General features: G+C 40.7%; 2 protein-coding genes across 2 annotated transcripts; both read right to left on the bottom strand.

Moving 5' to 3' along the window:
- Positions 1–1,249: 1,249 nt before the first annotated feature.
- LOC149159690 (uncharacterized) lies at positions 1,250–4,558 on the bottom strand. Its single transcript, XM_089434388.1, has one exon. The coding sequence runs from the start codon at positions 4,556–4,558 to the stop codon at positions 1,250–1,252; it is 3,309 nt and encodes a 1,102-aa protein (XP_089290514.1).
- A 6,235-nt stretch (positions 4,559–10,793) lies between these two features.
- Positions 10,794–11,306, bottom strand: LOC149159689 (uncharacterized). Its single transcript, XM_089434387.1, has one exon. The coding sequence runs from the start codon at positions 11,304–11,306 to the stop codon at positions 10,794–10,796; it is 513 nt and encodes a 170-aa protein (XP_089290513.1).
- Positions 11,307–16,844: the final 5,538 nt, after the last annotated feature.

The raw sequence follows: 16,844 nt of genomic DNA, 5'->3' as shown, positions 1-16,844 counted from the left end.
TATAGGTTGTACATATTTTGTTGTATAAAGACCCCCTCCATTAGAGTTTGGGAGGTGGTCTGTGGTGTCTATGGATTCGTAGACTTTGTTGTAACACTGATATTTTGGAATAAAGAGCTGTTGGAAACATCTGTTGTCTGGCTACTAGATGAAGAATTGAAGCAGAGGAATTGTCACAGAATTCTTGAATCAACCTCTGGATCAATAAGTCCCCTATATCTTGTGTTTTACAGTTTTCTGGTTTATTATATCATTTGTGTCCATAATCTGAATGATAAAGAAAAATGTTAATTCCAGAATTTGCTTGATTGCACTCTGTTTTTAATTTTTATTGCTCTCTGTGTTTTCTTCAGAATTAGAATAAACATTGAATTCTTAATTGCTCTTGTTTCCTGATTCTTTCATGTTGACTATTTGCTAAAGAATTCTTAGCTGCTCTTTGTCAATAATCATTCATTTTCCCTATTTCAATATGGTAAAGGATTCTTAACTGCCCTTCACAGCCCATTCCATCTGCTTTCAAGTCTCCATTTGTTCCATGTTTTACTACCTTGCTCTGTGAAACCATCCTCTGTAAAGAAACCAAATCCAGAAAGCCTGTTTTTTTGACTCCATCATGCCCAATGGACTGAACTATTTTGTTTTACCTCATTTTTCTATCGAATCTCTCCACCCAAACCTAAAAAAAAACCCTTGAACTTCATAACTAGCCTAATACCTTTAAAAAACAAAGCTAAATCATAAAGAGAGAGCCCTCTCTGGATACAGATTGGCTAGATTCTGTATCTAAAAGATTGGTCTGTGGTTACCTCGGCAGTGTTCCCTTTTTTTTTTCCGAAGAAAAAGCGAACTTTTTATTAAGAAAATAAAAAGTTACATTGCATATGCTTTTAGCATTTCTGTTGATTCAGATGACTGCTGTTTGGTCACTTCATAAGCACAAAAAAGCTCTCAGTCTTTTTTTGACTGACTGACTACTGAAAGTTTATCATATACTGCTGTTTGAGAATTCAGAATTTACCTATTTGACCTTCCTCCCTTCAGGAGGCATCATACTTTTGACAAAAATTATATTAGGGTCTCCTTCAATGAAGGAAAACAACCCTTTACATAGCTGTAAGTTCTTTGTATCAGACTGTTAAGTAAAGTAAAAGAAGTTTTCTGTTTGTAATTCCCAAAAACAAAATACATGCTAAAAATATAAACAGTGAAAACCATGAGCAGAACAAAAAGAAATAGAGAACCGCTGTCACTGAAGAGGATCAAAAGGAGGCAGATCAGAAGAATGAGATTGCCCCTGTCTTTCTTCGACTACTGTCCAGCTTCCCATAGCTTGCTGTAGACCTTTCTTAGAAAGCTGGTCTGCTTCAACGTTTTTATCCCTGTAGACATGACATATGATAAAGCTGTTAAATGATGATTTTAATAACAGAATTTCTTCCAAAATGATCTTCAATATTTGATTTTGGCATATAGAATTCCCATTGACCCAGTTTATGACATTGAGAGAGTCTCCGAAGATCTGGATTGTGAAGATGTTTCTTTGAAGAAGCCAGCAGAGAAGAAGACGCAAGGCGGACAGCTCGGCAAAGTTGTTAGAGCCAGAACCTAAACCTACAGATGCTTTTAGGGAGTGATCAGAGTTTAGATGAATGCACATTCCTGCACCAGCCCTGTTATTTTGAGATGCTCCATCGAAAAAGGCCCAGGGGATGCCCTCCTGAATAATAACAGGCTTGTGTTGAGCACGAGGATTTTTAACTTCAGGGATAGGGATAGCTGAGTAAATAGCAGCACAGTTAATTGCAGTAACAGATGTCGGGGTTTCCTTTTCTTGAAACAGACTTTTATTCCTAGCTATCCATACCCCCCAACAGAAAATGAGAGGGAGGTTTCTCATATTCCCCTCAGGGTAATTCTGCCACCATCTTTCCCAAGCTTCTTCCATGGGTTCGATCCCCCATTGTGCCTTAATGCTTAGTAATCTGCTTATCTCCCCCCAGATCTTTTTTGATTCTGAACAAGATATAAAAAGGTGACTTATTGTTTCCTCTTCTGTCTTGCACAAAGGACACCTCCCTGGCCCAACCATATACCTTGCTCGCAAAATATCCCAAGTTGGAACTTTTCTTTTTAGCAAACACCAAAAAAAGATCCTGGCCTTAGCTGGGCATTTTAACTTCCAAATGTGTTTCGACCACCACTCTGGTTCTCCCCAGCCTTTCTTTGACATTAAGAATTTATATCCATCTTTTGGGGTGTAATCTCCTGATTCTCCCTGAGCCCAAATCAGCATGTCTGGATCATTTTTAAGCCTGACATTGGAGCGTTTGAGCTCTTGGATGAATGAGCACCATTCGTTCTTCCACATGTTGTTTATTCCTAGCTCTTCATCGTTTTTCCAGGCCTGTCCCCACATAGTAGAGTGGCCTGTCTTTTCCACCTGGTTCAGAGTGAAAATGCCCTTACTTCCTAGATGTCTGAGAAGACCTGGGGATAAAACAAAGTTTTCATTACATCCTACCCATGGGTCCCTGCCAATCCTCATTTGTCTTCCATCTCCTATCTTCCACGCCAGACCTTGTTCGATCACTGAGAATGCCTCCACCGTGGCTTTCCAAATGACTGAAACATTCTTCTTATTCTTGACCCGGCTCCTTATCCAGTCTTCCAAAGGGGTTGGATCTATATATTTTCTTTTAACCACCCTAGTCCATAAATTCTCCAACGAGATTAATCTCCATCCTGATTTAGCTGCCAGAGAAAGACTAAACTCAGGGAGCCTTTTTAATCCCCAACCTCCCCATTCCTTCGGTCTAGCCAACTTATCCCAGGCCACCCAGGGAAGCACCGAGCTCTCTTTTGAACCTGCCCACAAGAATCTGCAGCATATTCTTCTGATTTTCTCCAAAACTCCTTTAGGAACCCAGGTTAAGGCTGCCCAATAGACTGGAATGGCCAACAGTACAGATTTGATGAGGGTCAGTCTACCAGCTCTGGAAAGCCATTTGAAACTCCAATGAGAAATTCTGGATTCTATCTTGGCTATTAGCCAATTCCAATCCTCTATCTTATAGGCTGCCGGTTTTAACCAAAACCCCAGGTATTTGAAAGGGGAATCCATAGGTTGATATTGAAAAGGAAACAGATTATGCAGCATGATTCTTTCCCTTCTGTCTATACCTGCCACAGACACCTGAGACTTCCTAGAGTTTATCTGCATACCAGTTGCTTTCAGAAACAGATCAATGATGCATTTTAATTCCTTAAGTTCACTAGAGGATCCATTTGAGAAGATCAAAATGTCATCAACGAAAAGGAGATGAGAGATGAAAAGATTTATTGCTACCTCAATACCTTTTACCTTCTCCTCCCTTCTAGCTTTTTGAATCAACCTGCTTAGGCCTTCTGCCACTAGAAGAAACAACAGAGGAGATAAAGGACAACCTTGCCTTAGGCCTCTTTGACCTCTGAAAAAAGATGAAGCTGCTCCATTGATAAGAACAACATAGCTGACATTAGAGATGCACCCCATAATCCAACTGATGAAAGAATAGTTGAAACCCAGATGAGTTAGAAGCAGCCGAATGTAAATCCAATTGATTCGATCATAAGCTTTGGAGAGATCTATTTTAAGAACCACACCCTTCTTTTTCTGCTGACTGACGCTGTGTAATACCTCTTGGGCTACTCCGATGGCTTCATGGATTTGTCTTCCATTTAAGAAACCAAATTGCTCCATTGAAATGTGTCTTGACAGAATAGGATTTATTCTGATAGCTATCACCTTTGCGATAATCTTATATATACAGTTGCATAAGGAGATCGGCCTGAAGTCTTCAAAATTCTCCGGGTCTTCCTTTTTTGGGATGAGAGCTAGAAAGGTTGCATTGAAAGGACTGTAGACTTCTCCTTTCTGTCTTGATTCTTCTATTACTTCAGTAATTTCTGAGCCTATTAAGTCAAAAAAATAGAGGAAGAGCTCTATAGTCCAACCGTCAGGCCCAGGGCTTTTATCCTTAGCCATGGATTTCATGGCAGCTTCAACTTCCTCCTTGGTTACAGGGATTGATAATTCTTCTGCTTCTTCCTCTTCAACAAATCTTGGAAAGCATTGCGCTGTTCTAATTACCTCGGCTATGGTAGCCTCTCCCGGGTCTGAGAATAATCTCTGGAAATGTCTCTGACCTAAGCCTGAGAGTGCTGAAAAGGTACTAACCTCCCTTCCTTCTTCATCTTTTAGTCTCCAGATGGTGTTTGCTGATTTTCTTCCTTTGGCATAATTATGAAAAAAGCTAGTGTTTTCATCACCCGCTTTTAGCCATATTGCCCTACTCTTGAGTCTCCATTCCTCTTCCTTGGCCAAGAGGATTTGATTCTGAAGTTTTTCCAGATGGAGAATTCTTTCCTTTGAAGCCTGAGTAACATATCCATCCTCCTCTATACTTTCCAATTTCCTCAGCTCCTCCCTGATCCTGATCTGCTCCTCATTCTGCTTAACCTTCCTGTCATTTGCCCAGATGATAGTCGCTTTCTTCAATCTCTTGAGATTTTCCATAAACAGGAAACTTTTGTCCTCTCTTGAGCTTCTATCCGGATGAATCCAAGTTTCCTTGAAGAGCTTGATGAAGGAAGAATCTTGTAACCAAGAGGAATTAAATTTAAAGGGAGCAGGGGGCTTTGGGGGGGGAAAGGAGAGATCTAAGAAAATAGGGAAATGATCAGAGTTACCTATCTCATCAACCCATTGTCTGTGTAGGAATTTACAGGGTAAGTTCCTCAGAAAGAACACCAAAAGGACACCGCTCACAACCAGATTACAGATCAATACACCAGTATTTTTGACGTGGTTAAAACCCTCAAAGAGGGAAACAGTCCACGGCCTACACCAACGTGGCTACTACAGGCAATTTATTAATCAAAGAATGAAAATTTACATAAGCTTCTCTCATGCATGGATTACCCGAACAATGACCCTCCATGCGCTTTAAATAGAACTCATGGACCAATCGGGTGTCAAGCCACAGATCAAGTGTTGGTAATATCGAGGAGAGAGTGAACCGTTGGATCACTACATATCATGACCGTCGGATTGTAATTTACAAAATGTACAACGGTAAAGAAACACACTTTACCTAACTCTATACTAGACCAAGTTGAACTTAACTATTTCCTATGTATCGGAATATTCTAACATCCCCCCTTAAGAACAACTTGGGATAGGATTGAAGGATTTACAAATATGGAAGGAGGCACTAGAGCCTATCCCCCCTTAGTGACAACTTCCTGAACTCCAAGCATATATCGAAGTTTAGTGAACTTCGCCTCTGTGAGAGCCTTTGTGAAGATGTCTGCAACCTGATCATCTGTTGAACAATATTGCACTTCAAGAACATGGTCATGAATGAGCTTTCTGATGAAGTGCATGCGTAGTTCAATGTGTTTGTTGTGCTAATGTTGGACTGGATCTTTGCATAGCTGAATGGCACTTTGATTATCACACCAAAGTGTGGTCGGATGATGCTGCTCAAAGCCAAACTCTGATAGGATCTGACGAAGCCACAAGGCTTCCTTACTAGCTTCCACGACACCACGATACTCTGCTTCTGCTAACGAAAGAGAAATGGCAGCCTGTTTCTTACAAGCCCATGTAATAGGTCCTGAACCAAGAGTGAAGACATAACCGGCAGTAGACTTCCGATCATCAGGGTCACTAGCCCAATCAGAATCAGTGAAACCAACTAATAGAGGAGCTGCTTTGGCACTGTAATGAATCCCAAACTGTACTGTACCTCGAACATAACGAAGTATTATTTTGGTTGCTTTCTAATGACTTTCACGGGGGTTTTGCATAAAACGAGCAACAAGGCCAACAGCAAAGGAAAGGTCAGGACGAGTATGGGTTAAATACAAGAGTTTTCCTACAAGTTGACGGTATAAGGTAGCATCAACTTCAGGAGAAGTACAAGAGACTGAAAGTTTGACTCCAGACTGAAAGGGAGAAGGGGTTGGCTTACAGTCTTCCATGTGAAAATGACGAAGAATATCACAAGCATACTTGGACTGGGAAAGGGAAATACCCTCCTTGGATTGCAAGACTTGAAGACCGAGAAAATAGTGTAAGTGTCCTAAGTCTGTCATTTCAAATTTCTTTTTAAGGCTGGACTTCACATGGTTTATAAGGTTGGGATCACTACCAGTAAGAATAAGATCATCAACATAAAGAACAAGGATGATAAGAGAGTTTCCCACTTTCTTGGTGTAGACAGTATTGTCAGAATAACACCTAGAAAAGCCAGATTCTAAAAGAAAGCTATCCATTTTGTCATACCAAGCCCGAGGAGCTTGCTTGAGACCATAAAGAGATTTCTTAAGTCGACATACAAGGCTGGAGTCTGTTTGGATGAAGCCAATGGGTTGTTCCATATAGATTTCTTCATGCAAGTCCCCATGCAAGAAGGCAGATTTAACATCCATCTGATGGACTTCCCATTTTAAAGAGGCAGCAAGGGAAAGAACAAGGCGGATAGAGTTCATTTTGGCAACAGGGGAGAAGGTTTCAGTGTAGTCAATGCGTTCAAACTGTGAAAAGCCCTTAGCAACAAGACAAGCTTTTTGTTTATCAACTTTCCCATCTGGTCCATACTTGGTTCTGTAAACCCATTTACATCTAACAAGTTTGCGTCCCTTTGGTAGAGGAGCAAGATCCCATGTATCATTTTCCAACAATGAACGGTATTATTCATTCATAGCTGCTTCGCAATGTGGATGACCTGAAGCTTCTGTAAAAGTGTCAGGATCATGATTTACTGGAGCTTGAGCCAGTAAAGAAGAGTCTCTTTCAAACTGAGAACGTGTACGTCACTGATATGTAGGATCACTGGCAAGATCACCTGCTGCATCCCGAGTAGCACGGACCCATCTTGGAAGTTGAGGATCTTGAGAAGGTGGGGGAGGATTGTCATCCTCACTTTCATCATCTGAAGAAGAAATGTTTTCAAAAGTAGAAGAGATAGAAAGAGGTGGCACATCCGCCGGACTAGGCTCACAGGCCGATTTATTTTCATCAAATTTTACATCTCTTCTAATGATAACATTTTTGGACTTAAATGGAATAAGTCTATAACCTTTTACATCTTCAAAATATCCAACAAAAGTACATTTCTCACTCTTAGGTTCTAAAGCTTTATGCTTTTCATCTGGAATATGGGCCCATGCTTCACTTCCAAAAACACAAAAGTGACTTACATCTGGTTTAATGGAACTCCAAGCTTCTTCTGGAGTGATATTCTTTAGAACCTTAGTAGGAGTGCGATTGATTATATAATTTGCACAATTAATTGCTTCGGCCCAAAAACTAAGACTGAGTCCTTTAGATTGCAGCATACAATTAGCCATTTCCTTTAAGGTGCGATTTTTCCTTTCAGCTACACCATTTTGTTGTGGAGTGTATGGAACAGTATGTTGCATTTGAATTCCATTTTCGGTGAAAAAGTTGATGAATGTGTTTTTAACATATTCTCCACCATTATCAGTTCTTAGCTTAAGAATTTGATGTCCAGATTGTTTTTCAACAAAGGCTTTGAAGGCCAAAAATGTGTTAAATACTTCACTCTCGAGTTTTAAGAAGTATACCCAAGTGCGTCCGGAGAAATCATCAATGAAAGTTAAGAAATACTTGCAGCCAGAGAATGAAGCAACAGGAAGTGGACCACATAAATCACTGTGCACAAGCTGTAAAGGGGCTGAGGCATGCCAAGAGGCACGTTTTTCAAAACTGTCCCGATGATGTTTTCCGAGTACACATCCGGAACAAACACCATCTCTGCAAGATACCATAGGAAGACCTGTCACCATATTTTCTTTACATAGATGTTGAAGGGAGCAATAGTTTAAGTGACCAAATCGCTCATGCCAAAGTTTGCTCACTTCATCATTATGAGCAACAAATACTGAGGGAAGATTTGATGACCCAAAGTTGTGAAACTTATACAACCTTGTGGAATCATCAGCAATACCAGTAGCTAAAATCTGTTTAGGATCTCTTAGATCCTTGATTACAACATCATGAGGTGAAAATTCAACAATTTTACCTTCACCTGAATGAGTTATCTGATATACAGATAGAAGGTTGCAGGATAAGGTTGGAACACATAATACATCATTAAACTGACCATTGTCTAGATGAACAGTTCCAGTCCCTACAACATTAAGAGATCTATCATCACCAACATATATATTTTTGGTGTTACAATCATTTAAAGAAGAAAACATGGCTTGGTTTTTGGCCATGTGATAAGAGGCTCCAGAATCAATGAGCCACTCATGAGAATGAGAAGAAGAAGATACATTTAATGCATAACCAGACTGAGATGATTGACAGCGACATGTAGAAAGTGCCATTCCTGAATATGAAGTTGAAGTTGAAGTTGAAGAATGCTCCACATGGATGTTATGTTTTTTCATTGCGGCTTCCAAGGCTTCCATCTTCTTAAAGCATTTAGATTCTAAGTGGCCATCTCGATTACAAAAGTTACAATGTCTATCAGTCTTCTTCCATTTGTTTTTATTGGTCTTATCATTTTGCTGAAATGATCTTTCATTTTGAGGCTGAGTTTGCTTAGGACCCTTGTTTGGTTTAGGACCATTCTTTTTAGGATATGACTTCTTAGGATTCTTTGAATTTGGTTGCTGCTGGGCGGCTAACGCTTTCTTGGAAGAGTTTCCAAGATTAAGAAGACCAAGGTGTAAGCGTTTTTCTTGTTCTCTTATTAAAGAATCACAAAAAGAGTCAAAGGAAAGGGCCTTGTAGTCTTTTCCTTAACAAATGAAAGCTTCCCTTGTAGAATGGAAGGTGGAAACAAATACAGATTAGGCTGGTTCCAACTTAGTAAGGATGGAATAAATAAGGTTACTATCTTCTTTCTTAACCTTAACACCTTCCAAGAGATATCTAAGGGTCTTGAATTTGGACAAGAAATATTCAATGCAAGACAAATTATTAGGATCCAATGTAAGCAACTCATTTTCAAGTTGATGGGCTCTAATTTCATTTTTAATCCCAAAAACTTTAGTGATTTGTTCCAATGCTTCATGAGGAGTTTCAAGTTCTGCAATATGGAATCTAAGATCAAGAGAAATAGACATCCCTATCAAACCACGTGCTTGATCTTGTCTATTTTCCCATTTTGCAGCCTTGTCTTCATCTTTTGGTTTCTTCTCTTGGCCTGTGGCTATTCTGTAGAGACCTTTACTTCTAAGTAAATCTTCCATGTAGGATATCCATTGGAAGTAGTTAGTGCTTTCAAGAATGACTTGGCATGGACTTTCCATTTTTTTTTTTAAAACTGAAGCTGAAGATGCTGAAAGTAAGTGTTCCAATGGATAGATCTTGAAAAATTAGGCTGTTTTAAAAAAAAACGGCTCTGAAAAAGGCTTCCAGATGAAGAAGTTATGGCTTTTTGAAAAAAAAATTGTTGAAGTTGCCGGCAAAGTGCGCGAATGTGCGGGAATGAAATAATCTGCCCCCACAAAATGGAGACTTGAACCCAAGACCTCTACTCTCTTAAAATAGCTTCGAACCAATTGATCTATACAAAAAATTTGAGAGAGAGAGAGAGAGGGGGGGGGGCCTTGGTTTGCGTGCTTGCCTTGAGAAAGCTCCTTTTCCCTATAAAACACAAAACACAAAACCCAACACGGACATGCGAAGAAAACGAACCTTATGGCTCGAAGTTAGCTTTAGCAAAAAAACTAGATATTTTCAAAAATGAACCTTGCGGCTCAAAGTTAGCTTTAGCCGAAAAACTAAATATTTTTCTCAATGTTTCTGATTTTCCGAGATCACATTAAAGTGCAGGGAAAAGAGCATACGCATGAGAAAAATCCTTCCTTTCTGTTTCTGATTTGCCCAGATCGCACAGAGTCACAGGGAAAAGAGCATACACAGAAATGAAAGGTATAGATCCGGTTAAAAAAAAGCTAAATAAACCGAAACCGAAATAAGCAGAGAGAAAATAACAGTAAACTGCAAATAAAGACTGTATACCTCCAGGTCTTAAAAATGACGCAGCTAGGGCTACCAGAAACCTTTTCGCGTGAAATGAAAGGGGTTCCTCACTGGAACAGATGCTCCGAACACAACAGAGCAGTCCTCTCGGCCCGAAAGCAGTCAGAAAAATCAGATCTAGGAAACGACAATCGGATGCAGTTCTACCGGCTTCAGATTTGGATCACCAACGGACACGGCCCTCAAATAGCTCTGATACCATGTAGGAATTTACAGGGTAATTTCCTCAGAAAGAACACCAAAAGGACACCACTCACAACCAGATCACAGATCAATACACCAGTATTTTTGACGTGGTTAAAACCCTCAAAGAGGGAAACTATCCACGGCCTGCGCCAACGTGGCTACTAGAGGAAATTTATTAATCAAAGAATGAAAATTTACATAAGCTTCTCTCATGCACAGATTACCCGAACAATGACCCTCCATGCGCTTTAAATAGAACTCATGGACCAATCGGGTGTCAAGCCACGGATCAAGTGTCGGTAATACCGAGGAGAGAGTGAACCGTCGGATCACTACATATCGTGACCGTCGGATTGTAAGTTACAAAATGTACAACGGTATAGAAACACACTTTACCTAACTCTATACTAGACCAAGTTGAACTTAACTATTTCCTATGTGTCGGAATATCCTAACATCCCCCCTTAAGAACAACTTGGGATAGGATTGAAGGATTTACAAATATGACACAATAGGAGAAGGAAGGAGGCACTAGAGCCTATAGTCTGAGAATAGGGACCTTTGATACAAGTTCTTCAGATAAGAGGAAGTGATCCAATCTTTTAGCCACTCGAGCCTCCCCTGCTCTTCTATTCCTCCAGGTTGGCTTGAGTTTGATCGGGGTGGGATCAATGAGGTTGTTAGCCGAAAGGAGATTGAAGAAAAAATCCGTCAAGGGGTCTTCCCTGGCCGATGGACCCCAAGCCTCCACTCTCCCTACAGAGAAGTTTAAGTCACCTCCCAAAATCAACAAAGAAGACTTCATCAAGGATTTGGCCATCAAGTCATTCCAGAATAACTCCCTGCCTTGACAGGGTCCATAAACATTGACAATTGAGATGGGAAGAGCATATTCAGGAGATATGATTTCCATGCCCATTACTTGCTTCATCCCCCATTGATTTATTACTTTTATTCTTCCTTCTTTATACCCAATAGCTAGACCTCCAGAATGGCCCGATGAGTCCACTGCTGAGAACTTCCATCCTGGTAGAAGTGCACTTAGGATCATTTCCACTTCAGCTCCTTTCCCAAGAGTCTCTTGTAGAAAAAGAATCTCAGTTCTAGAGTTTTGAATCCATTCTCTGAGGGCCAATTTTTTAGGTTTACTGGCCAAACCCCTACAATTCCAAGAAGACAGGATCATTTGATAACGTTTTCAGGGGTCTGCACCGCTCTAAGAACCCCAGGAATGGAATGTTGTTTCCCATCAGCTACATCCAGTTTTGCTTTTAATTTGGCCTTCGATAAGTCCGATTTTCTTCCTCTTTTGTTTTTGGAGAAACCTTGAGGGGCCAACTGTCCTAAACCTCCAACTGATCCTGACGACCCAGACTTACCCCCCAAAGATCTAAGGTTGTAGGGACAGGGGGTGTGAGGAACCGAGGGAACAAGAGGAGGCCAAACATCTTCACAATTCAAATCAAGGGAGGGCATTGCAGCCGAAATGGATTCTATATCAGGTTCACCCATAGATGCATCAATGTTCTCATTTAAGCCTTCGTTATGTTTGGGAGAGAGCGAGGAAATTTTATGCTGAGAATCAATATTTTGATCTGGAAAAAGAAGAGGAGATTGTGGAAGAACTGAACACATACCCTTTTCAGGTTCATTGGCTGGGGGATTTTGGCCTGCGTTCGTCTCCCCTGCAATCTCCTCCTTTGCTTTCACAGGTTCCGGTTCCGTGTCCTTGATCGGTTCATTGTGCTGAGGTTCTTCCTGAGAAAGCCCTTTCTGTATCCCCTCTGTCTCCATTTCTTCAACGATCTGCTCCACAAAACCTTCCTTCTCCTGAGGAGCATGAGTATGAATGAAATCCTTCTCCCAGTTAGATGAGGTCCTCCGAAACCGTCTCCTTCTCCTGGTCAGCGGACAGTCCTTAGCAAGATGCCCATACACATGGCACCTGTGGCACCGAAAGGGCAAGTGTTCGTAGTCCAGAATCTGCTCAAACACATAGTCTTTATACTGCAAATTTATTTTTTGGGCTAGACCTCTGCTAGGGTTTAAGCACACCAAAATGCGGGCCATTGCTTTGTTCTTGGTCTCTAAAAAAGACATATCGGCTTCCAAAAAAGATCCCAACCTGTTCCCTATGGCTTTAAAAACAGATTCAGTCCAGAGGAACGAAGGAAGACCAGGAGCCCTTACCCAAACCGGATAGACGTCGGTTTTCTCACGAATGGCATCGAAAAGGGGACTCCATTTCTTCAACAGCACCGGGATGTTCTCAATGGTCCAGTTCCTTTCAAGCACCCATTCGGCTGCCTCCCTATTCTCGAACCGGAGCATGAACCAGCCCTTTGCTAAACAAGATGCCTCAAACCCTATGGTTCTGTCGGATACAAAAATCCGTTCTCCCCATGCTTGCAAAAACCCAGAAGAAAGTTTCTTACCTCTCGCCCTGCCGACCAGGGTGCATTCTGCTACTCTTAGAGATTCTTCTATGGAGACTTCCATACCTAGAACCAAATTTCCCTCCAACTCCTGAGAGCCTATCGGCCTTTGAGTTTTCCGTTTCTCTCCTTTTTTCTTATTTCCTTCGGCTGTAACCCTAACTTCCTCGGATGCAACATTCCATTCTGGTTCTTCCTGGGCCGGAGCCGAAGGGTTTTCTAACTCTGGGCGAGACTGATCTGGAAATGAAGGATCTAGGAAGGGGTCGGCTGAGGTATGATGACTGACCAGAGTACCTTCGATAACATCCGGCTCACCCACTTGACGGGCAATATGACCTTCAAACCCTCCTGCCAAATTTTCTTTAGGTAAGAACTGGTCTCTTGACAGAGAAACCCTAGAGATCGCAGAAACCCTTCCTGTGCCCCTTGCTCTGCCAAGCCCTGAAACAAGCCCTAAATTCACTATATCTTCGATGCCCCCTGAAAGAATGTTCCGGCCCGAAAATGGTTTGCCCCTGATTCCGAGATTTTGTGCAACATTTGCAACCCGCTCCACCTCATCCTCTCTGTCCGTCTGCTGAGAAAAGGTCTGATCCTGAATCTTGAAAACATTTCTATCAATTTCCTTGCTGAGCTGCGAAAAAGAGGGTTTAGTCTCCGGAGGTTTCTGCGAAAGAGACTCTAACCTTGATAGCTCATAACCCCCAAAATATCGTTCAACATTTTGTGCAGAGGGTTCCTTTCCCCAAACAGATAAAATGTCCTCCAGTTCCGGGTCCAAATCTACCAGTTCGCTTGAGTTAACCATGGTTATTGATGCCGTTCCGAGGAGGACGCCGGAAACAGTCTTGGTGCCAGCGCAAACCCTTTGTCTTTTGTTGTCTCTAACGGAACCGGTTAAGGCTAACAGCTCTGAGAAAAAGAAAACCCCCCAATTGACCGCATAAACAAAATTATTTCAACCTCCAGCTGCCAGTCAATCTATCACTGTCCTTCCTAAACCTACTCCAGCGCGCTGAACCTGACTGTTTGCTCCCTAACCGTCCCCTGATCGCGGTTCCGCCCGGAACCTCTGCCTCCAAACCCTAGCCATAGCTGCTCCCCATAACCTCCAATCCCCCAGCAACCTCGGCAGTGTTCCCTTTTCAACAACTTTTGGGAAAAATCTGAGTGTTAACATCATTGGCGACTCCGTTGGGGACCTGAATAATTGTTTGTTACTATTTTTTATTTCATATGCTACAGATGGAGCTTGAAGTTAGCCAGGCAGCCTTTGAAATGCTCTTGCTTTGCAATTGCAGAAGTAAATGAATGCTACTTCAGTCTATCTCCGGTCTAGTTTATGTATTGAACAGTTAGTTTCAAAAAATTGATCAGTTCCTCTTTTCAAAAAGTCTTTAGGAAAGTTCAAAACTCCCACATCTAAAAAAAAATTCCTAGAAGATACTGTTAAAGTTGTATTTTCAAAATTATTTCAAGAAAAAACCAAAAACATACCTAGGAACTGGCTTCAGAAAGGATTCATTACACTAGATCAAATCTTGATCCTAATCCCCCACCTGTGTTTGAAAATCCTGATCTGATTCCTAAGATTCTTAGAAAACAAGAGAGCCAAGGAAATTATGTTACTTCACACCTTGACAGAGATTTGCAGAACACCATTCAGTCTGAGCTTACCTCTGAAAGAACACCAAACCTTTCTATGATTACTATAGCTTCTCCAAGTTCACCATCATCACCTCCAACTACCCTTCCCACTCCTCCATCTACAACACTCATTTCCATTGTTGTCCCTACTCCTCCAGTTGTCACATCTATTTCTGCAACCATGGCAAACTGATATACTCCCCTGAACTTACCTCCCAATCCAGGGGCTATGCCCCAAGACTATCAAAGTAAAATCCCTTCGTTTGAAGGTATTGGCACTTACACATCTCAACAACATACCAATAAAATGACCAACTATTTTGAAAGTTATGAGCTTGATGACGATGATGTTAGAATGAAAGTATTTGTTCAAAGTTTAACTCGAGATGTTAGAACCTGGTTGAGAACCCTCCCTGAAAACAGTATCAATGACCCACAAGCTCTTTATTAGACCTTCTTGAATATATGGGAAAAGAAGAAGGATACTCTCCACATTTTATCAGAGTATGAAAACCTAAGAAGAGGCACACAAGAAACCATCCAAGATTACTGTACCAGATTCAATAATGTCTACAACGCTATTCTTCAAAATATCAAACCTCCTCCAGATTTTGCCTTGATCAAATTCTCTGATGCATTTAATTCTGATATGGCATACCAACTTAGGGAAAGAGCTCCTCGAAACATAGAAGAAATTCAGAGTATAGCTATTAGCATTGAGGCTAACATGATATCTAAACAATCTAGAGCTAGAGCTGAAAGGAGAACACCTTTCAAAGAAGAACCTTTTGCCTTTGAGCAGAAATTAGATGCTATTAGTAAAGGAATGGATATACTTGGAGATAGAGTAGAAACAATTGAGAGAAAATCCCCGTGGGATGGTCAACCAAGCAATACTGGGAGAAATCCAAATTTCAGGAAGAACCAAAATCCTAACACTGGAAAGACAGGTCCTGAGAAAAATATTAGGCCCCCATTTCAAGAAAATTATACTAAAGCCTCAACATCTGATGAACCAATAGAAGACACTCAAATTAATCTGATGGGACTCAAAATTGAACAAAAATTTTTCTTGACCCAAGAGGATCAAGAAGCTCACATTCTAGAACAATTCCAAACTCAGTCAAGTGAATCATTTGACTTTAGGGAGGGATATGATACAGCCATTTATGAAGTCCACAAACAATAAAATCTGAGGAGCAGAAGGATAGATGTCCCTGAAATCAGCAAACAGAAAGATACCAAGCAACCCAACAAAGGTAAGATCAGTACCCCCCTGTACACATTCTTTCTAGAACAGGTCCTAACCCTAATAAACCAATCGTTGAAGACATATCAGACAATCAGCTACCTAACAGACAACCTTCCACTTATATTCATGCTAAAGGAAAAGAAGAAGAGCCTCCAGAGCTCGATCTAGAAACGACTTCAGCCCATAATTCCACTCCTGAGGAGGAGAAAAAGGCAGAAAATTTAGCTGTCCAAAATACAAAACTCAGACCGAAAAATCTTTCAATCTTGAGACAGAAGTAGGCAAACTAAAGATAGTTGTTCCTTTATCAGAATTAGCTAAACATGATGTCTACAGAAGTCAAATCAGCAGATCACTCAAAATTTCTATGAACGAAGATTCAGTAAATGTTTTTGATGACTAGCTTGAATTGATATTTGGCCCTGAAGTAAATGGAAAAATAGCAAAGGGAGAAGTTCCTCCTTTCTATGTGGGTTTAAACATACATGATAAAATACTCCATAATCCCATGTTTGATTCTGGTGTTTCTCATAACTTAATGCCTAAAACTATGCTGGAGAGACTCGACCTTGACATCGCCAGGCCATATAAAGACCTTTTCTCTTTCGATTCAAGTCAGGTCAAATGTTTGGGTTTAATCAAAGACTTATGTGTGTCACTAGTCCAATATCCTGCCAAAACCATCTTAATGGACATAGTAGTAGCTGATATTCCACCAAAGTATGGCATCTTGTTATCTAGATCTTGGGGTGCAAAGCTTCAAGGATCTCTACAGCTAGACATGTCCTATGCTACTATTTCAGTGTTTGGTCAACCCAAGAGACTATACAGAGAAACCTTAATGAAGTATGTAGTAAGTAGTCAAGAGAAACCTCAAAATTTCCCTATCTACTCAATACATTCAAATATTGATTATTTTATCCTTTACAATACTGAAATTGATCCCCCACATGAAATAAAAGGTTTAACAGATAAAACAGAAAAAAGTGCAAATTAAAGGTCTAGTGCCCGAATCTAAGAAATTTTTGAAAATCATGAAACATCATAGAAATCAGAGGAAACTAAAAAACCAGATCTCCCTCTTAAACAGATCCTTGAAACTCCAGATACTAATTATAATCAGGAAATCCTTTGGTACTTAGAATTTGATGGTTCTATGAACAAATTAGGAGCAAGGGCAGGAGTTTGGGTGCACAATGTTGAAAACAATCATGTTGAAGGCCATGCTTATAGATTAAACTTTCGGTGCACT

The sequence above is a fragment of the Pinus tabuliformis genome, chromosome 5_2, assembly GCF_031772625.1.
Source record: "Pinus tabuliformis cultivar Carrire ecotype Pingquan chromosome 5_2, CPIR1, whole genome shotgun sequence".
Lineage (NCBI taxonomy): Eukaryota > Viridiplantae > Streptophyta > Pinopsida > Pinales > Pinaceae > Pinus > Pinus tabuliformis.
Note: the sequence above shows the minus strand (reverse complement) of the source record. Positions and strands in the feature narration are given on the sequence as shown.